The following is a 15,848-nucleotide window of genomic DNA, read 5'->3' as shown; positions in this document are numbered from 1 at the left end:
AACAAAAGCCCCAGACAAGGACCAAGCACCTGAGCTTCCTGCCAAGCGCTCAGGGACAGACATTGGGTAAACGCCTGGAGAGGAGCCATGCACCTGATGCTCTGAACACTTTCCGTAGCAAAAACAACACATTGCTTGAAGGTTTATGTGTAATCACCCAGTGTCCGTCGATTTACAAGTAAATATTGTACAAATACAAGTTAATTTACTTGGATGAGTTCTACTTGGTTTTGGAATATGAAGGTTTGCTGGATCCAACTAAACGAACAGTAGGTAGTAACAACTATTTACAAAAAATAACATGGAAATATAGCCGCAAGCGGCAATGATCGGCCCTCGCCACGCCGCCGCCACACCGCCGCAAGAGGAGGGGGCGCTAACGCGCCCCAATTGTCCTTTTATTACGCCTACTGCTGAATCTGTGACGCTGTCACATCTTCTCCCCTTTGTTTTACCATCAAAAAGCTATTTTATTTTGAATTCTTGGCAAAATGTGCGGCTTTGCCGCACAGACACCGTGACTCTTTGAATAAAAATGTGAATAACTTTTGACAGTCCTGAAGATGAGTCTCACCAAATTTCAGGTTAATAGGGCTAACGCCCTGGGAGGAGTTTGTGAAAGTCTAAAGTGTAAACATGTTCTGGCGATTTCCCCATTGGAATAACATGGAAGGTTTCGGTCATCGTTACGGCAAAACCATAACAATTATGACATGGGTCTCATTGACTTTTTTGATGGGGATGCCAAAATTGAGTTGTGTGTCAAATTTCATTAAAATTTCACAAAACTAAACATTTAACCTCCATATAAAATCTGTAGGGGGCACTGTGGCGCCAAATTAATTTATTTCACTTCAAGTACGTTTAGCGCAAAGAGTTTAACAACTGATTCTAATTTGACGCAATTCGGACTTTATCTGCGCAAACGGCAGAAATGTTAAATTTGGGAGATTTCTGAAATTCTAGCTAAAGTTTGCGGCTTCGCCGCACAGAGACCGTGACAGGTATCAATGTAATTTGGATAACTTTTGATGTCCCACTCCTCAGTAGCATTTTCACCAAATTTCAGCTTTTTAGGGCCACCGCCCTGGGAGGAGTTCGTAAAAGTACGACGTTTGGAAAAACTCCGAAGTCATGTTTAGCCATTTTTGAAGCAATATGGCCGACATTTGGTTGGGCGGACGGCGTTGCCATAGTAATATTTTTTACTTCTCTTGTCACCATCTACCTCTGCGCCAAATTTCATGATTCTACGATCAGATTTTTTTTGGGTCATTTCCCATCTCTCAATGCATTTTTGGTACATTTGGGGGCGCTGACGCGCCAATTTTTCTAATTTTAGAAAAAGGAAATAGCCAGAATGTAGAGAGGCACGATTTTTAGAGGTGTGCTAATTTTTGTGACTTTTCGTCAATGTTCACTGGGTGAAAAATAGGGGGGTTGGTCCCGAGAAGAAGAAGAAGAAGAAGAAAGAATTAAAGCCGCAAGCGGCATCCAACGGCCCTCGCGGGCCGCCGGCCTTCCGACTCTGCGCTTTCGACTTGATAAAGATGGCGCCCTTATTGTGTGTTGAATTAAAAAAGAACTTGACAGACGGCGACACATTGGACATGGCCAATCCAGTGCAAATCAACACAAGTGTCAGTCAAATTTGCTGCGCCGCCGCACAGAGACCGTAGCACTTGGAGTAAAAATATGGATAACTTTTGATGCCGCGCTTGTGTAGATGATATTTCCCAAAGTAAAGCTTGATCGAGCTATTGCCCACGGAGGAGTTTGTTAAAGTGTGAAGCGTAAATGTGAACATTTCAAGGATTTGGCGTTTTTCCCATTTGTGACAGTATATTTGCAGCTCCACGGCACAGAGACCGTACCACTTAAAATCAAAATATGAATCACTTTTGATGCCCCGTTTGTGTAGATGATTTCCCCAAATATGAACTTGATCGAGCTATCGCCCTGGGAGGAGTTCGTTAAAGTGTGAAGCGTAAAAATGTGGTCATTTTAGAGATTTCGCTGTTTTCCCATTTCTGACATATATTTGCGGGTCCGCCACACAGAGACCGTAGCACTTAGAATCAAAATATGGATACGTTTTGATGCCCCGCTTGTGTAGATGATATTCTCCAAATATGAACTTGATCGGACAATCGCCCTAGGAGGAGTTCATTAAAGTGTGAAGCGTAAAAATGTGGTGATTTGAGCGATTCTGCGATTTTCCCATAAGGATAACATGGGATGTTTCTGTCATCGCTACGACTACGCCGTAAAAATTTAGGCATTTTTGTGATTGGCTTTTGTGATCGGGACGGCAAAATAGAATTTTGGGTAAAGTTTAGACAATTTTGGTAAAACTAATTTTTGACCTTCAATGTTAATTTAAAGGTCACTCTGTAGGGGGCGCTATTACGGCCATTTCAATTTTGTCAGCCTAAACTGGTCCGAACTAGAAAGTTTAACAACTGATTCAAATTTGGTCCTGATCGGACTGGTTTTAATCAAATGGGAGCAATTTTTAGACCTGCAATATTCCAAAATAAGTTGTCCAACTTTGTGGCTGCGCCGCACACAGACCGGTAAAGGTATCTCAAAAAATTGGATAACTTTAGATGCCCCACTTGTCCAGAGAACGTACGCCGATTTTGAAGTCGGTGGGCAAAACGCCCTAGGAGGAGTTCGTCAAAGTTTGACGTGAACAAAATGGCTAACACAGCGTGTTTTCATTTTCAAAGGAAGATAGCGGCCATAGGGTAAGTCTGGGGGCGTGGCCACAATGATTTTTTTTTTGTCCTCACGAGAGGAATGCGTGTCCCGAATTTCGTAGCTTTACGCCAAAGTTGACCTCGGGGCGTCTCCCATAGGCGCTATTTCTGTCATAGCAGGAGTAAGTATGCATGATCCATGCCTTCGGCATGGGCTAGTTCACTGTACTTGCCAGGGGCGACGGGGTACCGTCAAACAGTCGCAATTGCGGGAGCAATAGGCCCTCCGCCCTGCTGGGGCTCGGGCCTAATAATATTCCGATGCGAAAACAATGTTTCCCATTTTTCAAATATCATAAACTATACATTTTCGGAAAGCGCTCGCGCTTTCCTACCTCATGGTGTGGGTCCCTGGTCACTGACGGGTACTTTCGTTAATTTTGAGTTGGCTCCGCCCACTTTGTGTTTTTGGCCCTCTATACAGTAATAATGTTCAATTTTTGCATTACATGCTTATATGCACGGAACATGCAAGAGATGGGGAACGTATTCGTGAGCTACTTGGCGCAAATGAGTGCTTTATATGGGCGGTCGTCATCCCAATGTAAAGTGCTCGTTTAGTGCGCACTTTTGCACGGGCGTCGCCCGTTTACAACGGTAATGTTCCATTTTCCTACTACTAATTAGTATGCACGGGGCGTGCATGAGTGAAGGAGTGCTTTAGTAAGTGTTTGGAAGTGGGCGAGCGCTTTGCGCTCGATTTCGTGCGCACTACGTGCGCACTTTCGCAGCCGTGCTTCGCACGGCCTTACGAGATTAATAGGCCTCTCGCCAGCTTGTGGCGCTCGGGCCTAATTATGCTGTAATATCTGCTTGATATCTTAAAACCTTAAGCCCTGTATTATATGTTTCTCTATGCACTAAATGCTTCATCGAGAGAGTTACACATGCCATGTTAAATACTATGCCAGTGGTTTATAGAAACAAACATCCTGACCAGTATCCCCGGATCCTGCCCTTCCCTCCTGACTGAATGACTCCTGTTTGGTGGGGGACTGTCCTGGATGAGCATCACTCTATCCCTCGGTCTTTAGTGATCTTTGACTCAACAGGCTTGAACTCTATGAATGGTGAAGCCCAGCGAGGCGACTGCTCTTGTGATTTTGGGCTAAAAAAAAATCAGTTTCTCAACCAATTCAATAAAATAAACTGACATATTTCTGTATTAAACCTAATCATAGACAAATAGAAAGAGGCTGAATAGGCTGTCTAGCACCAGACAAATTGTTTTAACAAACACTAAGGTGAAGTGCGAGTTACCTCATTACCGTATGTTAATTAAACAAACAGACCCAACAGTGTAGTGTATTGAAGTCATTATCGCGTTTGACAGTTGACTTTATGTTTGCACCTCATCAATTCCACAAACAAATGACTACTTACTATTCATTGCTTCATCTCCGTCCTGTTTCGCACACACACATCATAGTAAACAAATTTGACAATGTAGTGGCGGTTCATGAAGATTTTTGTTTGTTGAGCAAAAATATAGATCAAAATCATCACACAGTAATACAGTTTTACAAAGATTTACTAAAAAGAGTCTTGAAAATGTCTAATGGTCTTTTGTATACAACATTATGTTTTCTTTAGTTTCAGCAGCCTTTTTCTTCCTTCACCTCTAGGGCATAAATAATAATTTTAGAACGTACTTGTTATTTTGCACATTTGTACCAAGTTCATTATCTTCACAGTGAAATAAAGCGTATTAAGTTGAACAGAACAGATGAGATCAAACATGCCTTTATGTCATGAGATATTGATCACATTCACAAAGAGTATAATAAATATACAAAGAAGATGAGTCCCTTACTGATGCACTAAGATCATCTTTTAAAGGTGAAGGCTGTGGCGTCAACTAAGCCTTTGGTGTTATATTTGGTCATGTCTAAATTATATGCTATGTTTGCAACTAATAATGCTCAAACTCTCTGATCTGATCAAATGTATGCTGTTTGCTTTGGAGATTTCTGAGGAATCACGGGAATTGGGAATTACGATTGTGGAAAAATATATTTAATATAGACAAAGAGAGCAGCAACAACAATAAAATCAACAATAATTCTATAATTACATCTTTAAACACATCTGCTCCTAACTGCTTATTCTTCGCAATTAACAATTTAATATTACAGTATTACAATTATTATGAATATTATTATTTAGATATTTTTTTTCTTAAGGGAGGGGGGTATAAGTGTAAAAATCTTTCACACACCCCATGTTTTATTTAGTTCTAAAGGTTAGGGTTGCACATACCACTGTCCTCCATTCATCACGTTATCGGCTTCACTGCTGCAGTGTGTAAATTCAAGCTGGGCGTCATAAAACTTGATATAAATCCCTGAAAATGAAGTTATGATCTCCTGGAATCAAATCCGTGAATTGAAGAGGGAAACATGAATCATATACCAGATCGGTGACATAAGGCGAGCCGCATTTGTCAGGCACCTCTTAAGTGTGATTCATTGCATTTCTATGTAAACTGCATGTTTCTGTGCCTCTCTTTTATTTTCTTAGCAAGATATTTCCCTCAGGCTTTGCGTTAATGTGCCCCTCTAGTGTAATTCTAATACATTAATTACCTCCTTGACATACAGTGGGGTGTTTTAGCTCATTGTACTGTGAAAATACAAAGCCACAAGATTGTTTCAGAAGTATCAAAAATATCTGTGTGTAGAGAAAGTGACTTGGTTTTATTATTTATGAACCTCATTGAGCACAAATATGAATTATTTACGGGATTCTACTTGAGGGGCAGAGGAAGATGGTGTCAGCTTCGTTAACAGGTTGCTCTGGGATAAAACTGACCAGAGCTTTCCTTGAGCGTGTGTTATGATGTGTCTTTGAGGCAGGAATTTTAGTTGAGAGATAATGGTCAGAGAATGACACAACTGCAGTTGAGTTGTAAATTTTGGGAACATTTTAAAAAACTTCATACCAGTCAACCAGGTAAAGTGAATGCCAGACATAGAATAAGATACTTATGAAATCTTAAGGGCGTTAACTAAATAGCAAAAGTCAAATGGACCCGTCAAAAACAGCATTGATATCAGGCAGTAAAAATACCTGAGACTGATGTGGAGCCAGAGTGGTTATAAATGGGAGGGGCCTGAAAGGCATAGACCACATCACTATCAGCGATGGCCGTCAGGTCATCGTCATCTGAGAAGGAGCGCTGGAACCCGGTGGAGTACAGCTCAGACAGAATCACCTGCAAAACAATTTAAGACTCATATATTAACACGCAACCAACAAACAAAACAGCACAAGCGTGAGATTCTTTTGCCAACAAAAAGTCTCAAAACAAAGGATTCCTCTTCTGTAACATCCCCAAGAAATGGGCGGTGAGCTGTTTTTGGTAGTTAGCAGCTGGCTACAGTCACTCACCCGCACATAAAGTCCATGCTCTTGAAAGCTTTGAGGACTTGTCCGGTGCAGAGGGCTTGTGGACGAGGAAGCTTAAATGGAAATGTCCGCAAAAGTTTGTTTTGGCAAGTTGGCGCTTCTTTTAAGCGTTGTTAGCGACTCAATGCTGCAGATAAGATCATAACTACTGTCTTCATAAAAGTATCAACCCTGTCAACCCTGTTTTTCATATTATCTAAGAGCGGAGATAGGCTACAACCTGTGATGACTTCTTCAAAATGGCGGGGACAACAAATAAGTCACATGACTGAACCCGATGACAGCAATTGTGTGTTTCTGTTGGTGATGGACAACTACAACCAATGTGGCTTGATGTTTTTATAGCCTGCCTCTGTGTCTTTTTCTTCAAAGGCCACATTATCAAGCAGTGTTGATGAAAACAGCAGGAACATTTGTCAGATGCAGTGAGTCCCAATACTAAAAGATGTTTTCTAAGCAAACAATTGCAATCATGAACACAAAATATTTAAGAAATATTACACAGTGCTATTTTTCTGAGAAAGGGCGTGGTGCTGTTCATTGTCCAGTGCTTCTCCTGACCTATAGCTGAAAAGGAGGAAAGGCTCTGGAGCACACACAGACCTGGGCAACCTTTCCTTTTCTCTTACGGCTGACATTTAAACAGGACCTACAGGCACTGCAGGCTATTTTACCATGCCACAACTTTCTTGATTCCTAGTATATTATCATAAAAATAAGTGTAATGCTTTACAGATTTGTCAAAGCCTGTAGTTACTCTTTATTCACGGTGTAACTGTAAGATAGTTCTGTAGCCAGAGCTGCCCTGGGGTAGACTGATGGAGACAAGGCCACCAATCTGCCCCATCGGCCCCACCAACCACCAATCACTCACACACCACATTCATACATAGGCAAGGTGGGTGAAGTGTCTTGCCGAGGGACACAGTGATAGTGTGCACTTGTCAGAGCACGGTTGGAACTGACCTCACGTTGATGAACCATTTGAGCCACAGCTGCTCAAGTGGCGGTATGTGCTGCGTGTCTGTGCTGTGATATGGCAAACACAAATTGCATAGTGTCTAAACGAGTGTGTGGGAGTTTGTACCTGATCCGGTGAGAGGTTTCCCTCCTCAGCCACCAAACTCCTCAGGAGGGAGAGCGACCCAAACAAAGGCACGGCCAGCCCCACGCGCACGTACCGCTGACCCTTTGTGTTGAAGACAAGGGTGACACACAGTGGCCTGTAAGAGACATTGCAGTGTCAGGAGGTCATTTGAGGTTAGCAACCACAAGGAAACAGAAGACTATTTACTCATTCACTGGGCTTGCCACATCTCTATCTCTCAGTCTTTAGAGTATTCAGAAAGCTATTACTCATATAGTATTCTTTGCGAATCCTGATCTCTCTCGGGGAGGTCTGAGTCATCTTTGGCTCGGATTGTTCACCACTGCACCAGGTCCAGCCTACACTCTACATGTCACCGTGGAGCGTCAACGTGAGCCTAATGGTAGAGATGTATACACAGCAGCAGAAGTACTAGTAGTATTGTATTGGCAGGGTAGTTCACGGGAGATAAAGTATCAAAACAGATTTAATAAGATGAGACTTTGAAATGCACTGCGGAGCGGAGTGATGTGATGCTTAATAATGTGGAGATAGTCCTCTGACAATACCAGGGTGATGAAATCTAATTTGATGGGCTTAAACAGATCTGATTTGTTATATCAGTCATATTTTTTATTTTAATGATATTGTTTTGCTGTGTTTTGTTCTCCCTTGTGGGGCATAAGGCTTGAATCTACATGGGAGACTGAAATTGACATTATTATGAAATGGTCCCATGTTACAATATTGTGGGCCGTGTGACAAACTGCTTTTCAGTGAAGCACCACTTTGAATATTGCCACATTTTTCTTTTACCATCTGCACAAATTATATCAAAATATGACTTTTAATAAAGTAACTTCTCTGGTAGAGACCGCTGTCTTGATTCTAATTTTGATACAACAATAATGATTTTTAAATGCTCTAATTTGTAGGTTAAGATCAAGGTTTTAGACACACACAAAATAACTACCCTTTCTTTATCAAAAAAAATGTTTTTATAGAAGTCCATTTTGTCCAGTTAATGTGATTTATTCAGTATCAATACTTGCTCAAATACCTAGAAAGGAAAGTATCTAGAGCTGATATTAGTTTTAGTCTCGACAACTCTGACAACCTTTGACAATTATACAACACAAAACAACACATTTTACAACAGCAATGTGTTTAGCTACACCTGTCCACTACAAAAATATAACACACGCATTTAGGAAATACAACTTCTGAACGATCCAAGAGCAAAAGTAACAACAAGTTGGGACAAAAGAAAGCAATCAATATGTAAGAACTGTAAGTAACTAAAGCATTACGTGTTGTGTACTCCTATCATACATTACTCAGGTAAGTAATGTGTGTGCTGTTGTGACAGGATGTGAGCAGCAGCGTTTCATGTTGTTAGATGCTCTGAGATGAGACGTCGATATGAGCCGTGCTAGATGACACTTGAGTGGAAAAGGAAATACAAATGACGTCTTCAAAAGCATATTTCCTCCTGCCGCAGCTTTGGAGCACGTCAATTTCACTTGAACAGAAAGCACTCATGTTCTTCACAAAGGGTCTAGTATAGGTCAAGCCACTGTATCTAAAAATGTATAAGTTAAAAAAGGCTACATTACATTTAATGTGAAATAGAAAATGTGAAGGAATAAGACATTAACCAATGCTATTCCTTAACACACAGAGAACACAATTCAACTTAGAATAGGAAACGACACAGAAATATCAGACTTTTGTGTAACATGCAAGGGAGAAACCGCCGGGCCGGGTCACTCAGGCTGTTGTAAGCAGCCCGGTGACCCTCCTGGTCTCACAAAGTTTTTTCTCATGCAGGTTGGTTTTATTAGAAATCATGAAATAGGCGGGTCACATTTCTCATTGGTCAGCTTCACATCAAGGCACTTGTCTTTTACAACAGTCTGTAGAGATAAAGCCTTGGGTAATGTTTATCTAACTCCCCTGGGGTGTTACCCCCCTCCCTGGGGCAAACATTCTTTGGCCCATCTTTACAACACCTTCACAAATGCAGTTTGTCACATGCTGTTTTTCTCATAGACTAATGATGCAGATAATATATCACTATTATGCAGATAAAATACATCACAGAAATATAATCATATATTCACATTTTATCACAGAAATTGGAAACCATTTTCCAGGACTTTTCCAGGACATTTTTAGTTTCGTAATCACAGCATCTACAAACACATTACAGCCTTTATTATACAATTTGTATAATAATAAAGATGTAGTCTAAAGCTGTATTCAAATTCACAATTATTGAAAATGTATTACCTGCTAAATCAACACACTATTTACCAGTAGATATTTAGCTGGCCAAAAATAATTTTGTTCAAGTTAAATGAAGAACACAATGTGAACCCAGACATATTGACCCTTTTTAGAGTTGAGTAGTTATTCCTCTCATTAGAATGGTACTGTGTGTCTAATGCTGTACTTCTAACATTGGGAAATAAGGAACACTTCTGTGACACCATTTTGGTGGGTTTTAGAGTTTTTCACCAAAAAAACTCAACTGCGCTCTCAACCGTGATGGGAGTAGCACTAGCAGTATCTAGCAATTTGATGCAATAAGACATTTTCCAGAAATTGTTGTCTAATTTTGATGGATTTTCCATGTCTGGAAAATAGGCCAATTCTTTTCCAGGTTTTCCAGGACGTGTGAGAAACTATGAACTATGAACTATATGTGTTTTTCTAATGGTGTAGATATTGAACTGAGCTGAACACAGTTAACAACATAATGTGCAATGGATTGGGTTAAAGTTGTGTAATAATTTCAACACTATTTCTCTCACTCTACGTGAAAGGATGCGTATCCTTGGTGTCCTGTGTATCACTTTGGCCTCCTTATCCAAAGTGATACACAGGACCTTTTGAGGCGTATGCTTTTATATTAATAAGGAAACAAAAGTGTGAGGTAAGGGGCTGCGTGATGGCATTTAACACTTTGATAGCCAATAACAGTTAGCACGTCCATGTGTCTGCAAAGGTGTGACGCTGCAAATTTCAATTTAGCAATGCATCTGTTGTACTGTTGAAAACATGTTCTGCCCACTCAACCAGAAAGTATGAATTATCATCTTTAATACAATTTATTGACATGACTTAAGGAAGCATCCAACACCACCCATCTTTCCCTTACAGCTGGTATCAGTATATTGTGTAGTAATGAACATTAATGACTGAAAAAAGGTCACCTGGTCTGGCGCAGCGGGATGGGCAGAGATATACAGAGGAACGGGTCGAAGGTGTTACTCTGCTTAAGGCAATGAGGGCACGTCAGAGAGGACCTGAGGACACACACAGGGACAAATGATTAAGGATACAGCTCTCATCGGATGCAAATGCAAGTCGTACAAGTAGAAAAACACAAAAAACTCTCTAATCTGGTACAGACACTAACACGGTCACATGAACTCTGCTGCCAGCTGCTCATTTCATTTGAAGCTTGCACAGTTGCTTTTGTTAGTTGAGCTAGCTCCAAATGAGCGGATACAAAACTTGTATTCACACACTGGAAATCATAGAGAAGCTTTATATTTCTGTGACTCCAGCAATGTGAAGCATGTCTCCTAATATTATTATCGGCACTCTTTTATGTCTTGAACTGTTTTGTGATTTCTGTCTTTGTTTCTTTCTTTGTGATTTTAATGAATTTCTTCCTGTTGTGTGAAGCACTTTGAATTGCCTTGTGTGGAAATTGTGCTCTACAAATAAACTTGCCTTGCCTAACAACGCTTGGTACTTGATAACACTGGCATGCACATGGACATCCAACAAAACTGAAATGCTCGGCCAATTGCTGTGTTTCCAGTTGGTTGAGAATATGACGAGAAGAGTGCTCAATTGACAGGCCCAAAAACTGCCAACCAGTATTTTGGACGGATTTACAGCTCTCCGCCTGGAACAGCAAGTGGAGTTGGACCAAACGATATCTTGTTTGATCCACTGTGAAAAATAATTTTGAATTCCGAAAGCAAGGTGTGTATGAGGAGTTGGTTTAATTGCCACACAGTTCTCAAGAAATGACTGACAGGTATAACATGTATTTGCTTTTAAATGTCTTTGTTTTAGTCATAATTCTAACAAACTTTAACACTAGAACCAATCCAATCTGGTAATGCAACATGTCTCCTAAATTATTTGCTTGCTGCCCACGGAAATTAATTACCCGTATTTTCCGAACTATAAATCGCACCAGTGTATAAGTCACACCGGCCAAAAAATACATAATAGAAAAGAAAAAAAACATATATAAGTTGGACTGGAGTATGAAATGCGGTTGCAAGTGTGAAAATAACAAATAATATCAGCTATAAGTCGCTCCGGAGTATAAGTATAAGTATATAAGTATAAATATAAGTATAAGTCGCACCCCGGCCAAAACTATGAAAAAAGGTGCGACTTATAGTCCGGAAAATACGGTATACGCTATCCTAAATCACTAACCATAGTTTCAAAGTTTTAAAATCAAACACATTTGGCCACCTTATATTGCCATATAATATGTTTCCTTGTTACAACTTCTGCATTTGCTAAACAAGAATGGAAAAGAGGAGATCAAAGAAGAGCTTGTGCTTGATAATAGCCCGCACAAACCGGCTAGCACCCACTTCAAAGTGCAGCGAGCTACGGGGGGAGTGGGTGCTGGCCCTGGAGACTGCACAGTGGGAGGTTGAAAGCATCCAAATCAAAGTAAGAGGCCACAGTCTGGACATATTTCTAACAGCCACTCAGAGGCCGTGTGCGATGACCAACAAGGAGCTCAAGCGGATCCCAGACCTGGTTTTGTTCCTCTGTGGGGAGGCAGGGTGACAACGTTTCATTCTCTGGTCAAGAGATAAAAGAAAGGTGGATTCTTTAGGTTGTAAATGGCAAAATAAAAACATTGTTGAACTAAAGTAATATGTGCAATATTACTTTAGTAAAATGTATTGTGCATAAAACGGAAGATTAAAAAGCAAAGATGGATAGTGGAAAGCAGTAGTAAATTATTCAGGAAAATGTTACTCAACCATACAAAAATCTATTTAATGTGAGTTTAATTTGAATTAAAACAAATATCCATAATATCTTCCTTAATAAATGATACAAAACTCTTTCCACATTAACAATAGTCAATTTGTATAGCTATAAAAATGTCCTGCAACAAGAAGCCATAAGTGTCAGACAGAGGAGACTGAGGGGAGAGCGTCATGGTAACAAAAAACCTAATAGTTACATTAGAGCCAATGGCACAGTAACCACAGACATTTATTCAGATCAGACACAACTCCAGCTAGAGATGGACCACACAACACCTTAGGAAGAAGCCAAATAAAGTGAAGGGGAGAAAAAGACAGGAGCCGGTGAAGATAGTCAGACAGTAAAGGAGGGATGTGGGAGTTTGAGAGAGTTAGAAAAATTAGATTGCTTGAAGTCCACACACGTCCCACAAAGAGTCAATAAGTGGCAGATTAGATACATTTATATCTGTACTGTCAAAAGTTAATCTGTGGAGGAAGAACAGATGTAATACATTTAATAATGTAATGTAATTTACCCACTGTCGATTAGACAGATTTGCACCAGATTTGAAAAACAGGAGCACATTTCTTTCAGAACCATTGTATCTGTTTATTTCATTGCACCTTTTTTTAATATAGATAAGTTGCACAGCTAAACAGCAAGGCGTGTTAAAAATATCGATTATTAATCAAGAACAAAAAAGGATCAAAAACAAAAAGAAAAGAGGAGAAAAATGGACGTGAATTGGATTGTCTTTCTTGTCCACTGATTCATACCAGCCTTCCCTCTTAATTATCACAACACAGATGGGGATGAAGAGAAACCATCCGTGTTATCGGGCCGGCACATGCATGTTCTTCTAACCATGAGAATAGACCGCCTTATGCAACTCTCCAGCATTACACAGCACGCCAAGGAACTCCCACCTAAATATAGCTGTGATTGTTCCCCACACAGAGACGAAGGATGAGAGCGAGGGAGAAGGGAGAGAGAGGGGGAGTGGTATCGATGTCGGATCAGATGCGAGCCGTGGGTGTGAAAAACAACAACAAACACTAAAGGGTCACTTTGTTCATAGTTTCGTGTGTGGGTGGCTGTTTAAGGATAGCGTTTCCAAACACAATATCCCAAGTGTTGATCATATATCTTAAGTGAGAGTTTAATCATGTCTTAATTGCAAAGATTGTAATGGATTAATGCCAAGTGAATTGATTAATTGCAACTAATTGGTAAACAAAGGCACCAAAACATGCCGTGAGCTGAGAGTTGACTCAGAACGAGCCGGAGGTTTGGAGTTTTTGATGATGAATCCATTTTGTCTGTAAATATATTCCATCAGGATAGTCCTGGGTCAGATTGCGTAAAAATCTCATACTCACCTGCCTTTCACTATCTAAACAAGTAGTATATTAATACAAAAATTAAAAAAGTTCTACATGAACCAAACACATAGCAAAATAATCATTAGTTGCAACCCTGGCTCCTACACAACTCAATTGCTGTGTAATCGCAGAATTGGTCAACAGTACCTTGTATTATGTGTATCAGTATTATTAAAGGCTAACATAGTGTTTTCTTTCTGTTTGTTTTCAATCTTGAAATCATTTGTAAAAGCAATCAAATAATTGTTTGGGAATATAAATGGTCTGGAATAGACAAGAGAAATCTGGATAGAACATAGTTTCAATATTTTGACTCAGACATATGACAGTTTCTCAGGTTTTTCTAATAATTAATTAGTTAAGTGGGATAGTTCATGTGGTAAATATTTAGCATAGTTAATAACATTAGTCAAGTTTCAGTTTGTCAAGAAACAATTGAATTAAAAAAATGAATTCACCTGTGTCATCAATAAGTAATGTAGAGACAATGTACAATTAGATTAATCCAAATTACAACACTAATTCTATATGAGGCTCCATTAAAATGAGTGGCTGCTGTGAATAGGGCACAAAAGCTCCAGATATTTCCCCTGAATGTGCATGTGACGACAGCAAAGAAAATGCCTTCTCACGTAACAACAACAACAACAACAACCCTTCACCTTCATGTGAGATTATATCTAATGTGTATAATTTAAGCACATGGAATGTTTTTTTTGTTTTTTTGACCAGTATTTATAGATATGATATAGATATAGTGTATGTGTGTAACTCACCTGTACTGGGCCTGGATGTGTTCTTGGACAAAACTATGGCGTCCTCTCGGCTGCTGTGGAAGGGAATCCTCCAAAGAATTGGATCCCTGCAGTGAACAAGCAACAGCAATAAACGACTAAAATAAGAAGATTACACAAAAACAGAGTTTACACAATTGTTCACTCCAACACAATGACATCAATACTTTACATAGACTTCACTAAATCAAATAAATCCTAGTCTTGAGCCTGGATAATGCTGTGAAGTCAAAATTTTGCCCAAGTATAAAGTTAAAAAGTTAATACATGACCGGATAAAACTAATTTGCACTATTAACAACTCCGGTACTTGTGAATTGAAATAAATGCTGCAGAACATGTTTATTTTCTTTTGGGTTTACCATCATTAATACATATAATGAATGCATCAACCAGTGCAATGAAAATAATCTGACTCGTGCTGTGTAGGTTGGAGGTCGCCATCTGTCTGTCAATGAGGGAGGAGTGCTGAATGGATCCATAGTGGGACATGTTTGAGAAACGTTTGAGGCGTCCCGCTGTGAACCCCAACATGCAGCGGCGCAGACAGCGGGAGGGAAGGAGACTTCAAAGAGCAATAGCAATGACAGACACCCATGGACAACTGTGATGAGGGAAAACTGAAGTTCAATTCAATTCTCAAACCGGTCGACTTGCTTGTGTCGATCTCAAGCCAGGATAAGTGGAGAAATATTATGTTTTCACAAATGGGATTAAAAAGTAAAGTGCGTAAAGTAAAACCATATCCACATCGCATAAATCTCTGGAACCAAATATTTAAAGATTGAAAATGTAACAAACTCAGCTCCTATTCTACCACCAATATAATAGTGAATGATGAATATCAAAGAAGAATGCATATTTCATATACTGGCTGAGTTGACTTTTAAAACAGTTTGATTCTGATTTGTACAAATTCAATTAACACAATCTCACAGTGGTTGTTTACAGAACTTAACTCTCCGCCCGGTTGATTTGTTTTAAAGGTTTGGCCTTTAGGTTCTTAACTATTTTCTATTGGTTTATTGCAGCTCAAACTAATGACGCATGGATTTGTTGTGTTAGCCGCACATTCCTTTGTGTCATTACGTCCTCATTTCTCTGTCGCTCTCGTTTGCTCGAAGACAATGAGGGACAAGTCTCAGACCCTCAGAGACGGACCAGGTTACACTGTCACCATGGCGACGTTGGCCCTGGTCCCTCAAATCAACATGTGGGAATAGGAAACTTTGTCATTTGGCCTAAATAAAGACAAAGAACCCTGCATTTTTCATCCTCTGAAGAAAGCCAATTCTTAGAAACAGCATGTGAAGTCAATCATATTCACGCATTTAATATCATTACCTACTGTTATTTACTGCTTTTTGCTTAGTATTTTCTGAGGAAC

At 39.8% G+C, this 15,848-nt stretch overlaps 1 protein-coding gene across 1 annotated transcript in view; it reads right to left on the bottom strand.

Annotated features, from left to right (window-relative positions):
• usp43a (ubiquitin specific peptidase 43a) overlaps positions 1-15,848 on the bottom strand; it is a 67,319-nt gene that overhangs the window by 21,858 nt on the left and 29,613 nt on the right. The window contains exons 3-6 of the mRNA XM_072463875.1: positions 14,444-14,529; positions 10,476-10,568; positions 7,258-7,393; positions 5,832-5,976 (exon numbers count right to left, since the gene is read on the bottom strand). Coding sequence (XP_072319976.1) covers positions 5,832-5,976; positions 7,258-7,393; positions 10,476-10,568; positions 14,444-14,529 — 460 coding nt within the window. The remainder of the gene's footprint in view (positions 1-5,831; positions 5,977-7,257; positions 7,394-10,475; positions 10,569-14,443; positions 14,530-15,848) is intronic.

The sequence above is a fragment of the Eucyclogobius newberryi genome, unplaced genomic scaffold (genome assembly GCF_026437365.1).
Source record: "Eucyclogobius newberryi isolate DKJ021-1_F unplaced genomic scaffold, fEucNew1.0.hap1 SCAF_4, whole genome shotgun sequence".
Taxonomy (NCBI): Eukaryota; Metazoa; Chordata; class Actinopteri; order Gobiiformes; family Gobiidae; genus Eucyclogobius; species Eucyclogobius newberryi.
This window is presented reverse-complemented; position numbering and strand designations above follow the sequence as displayed.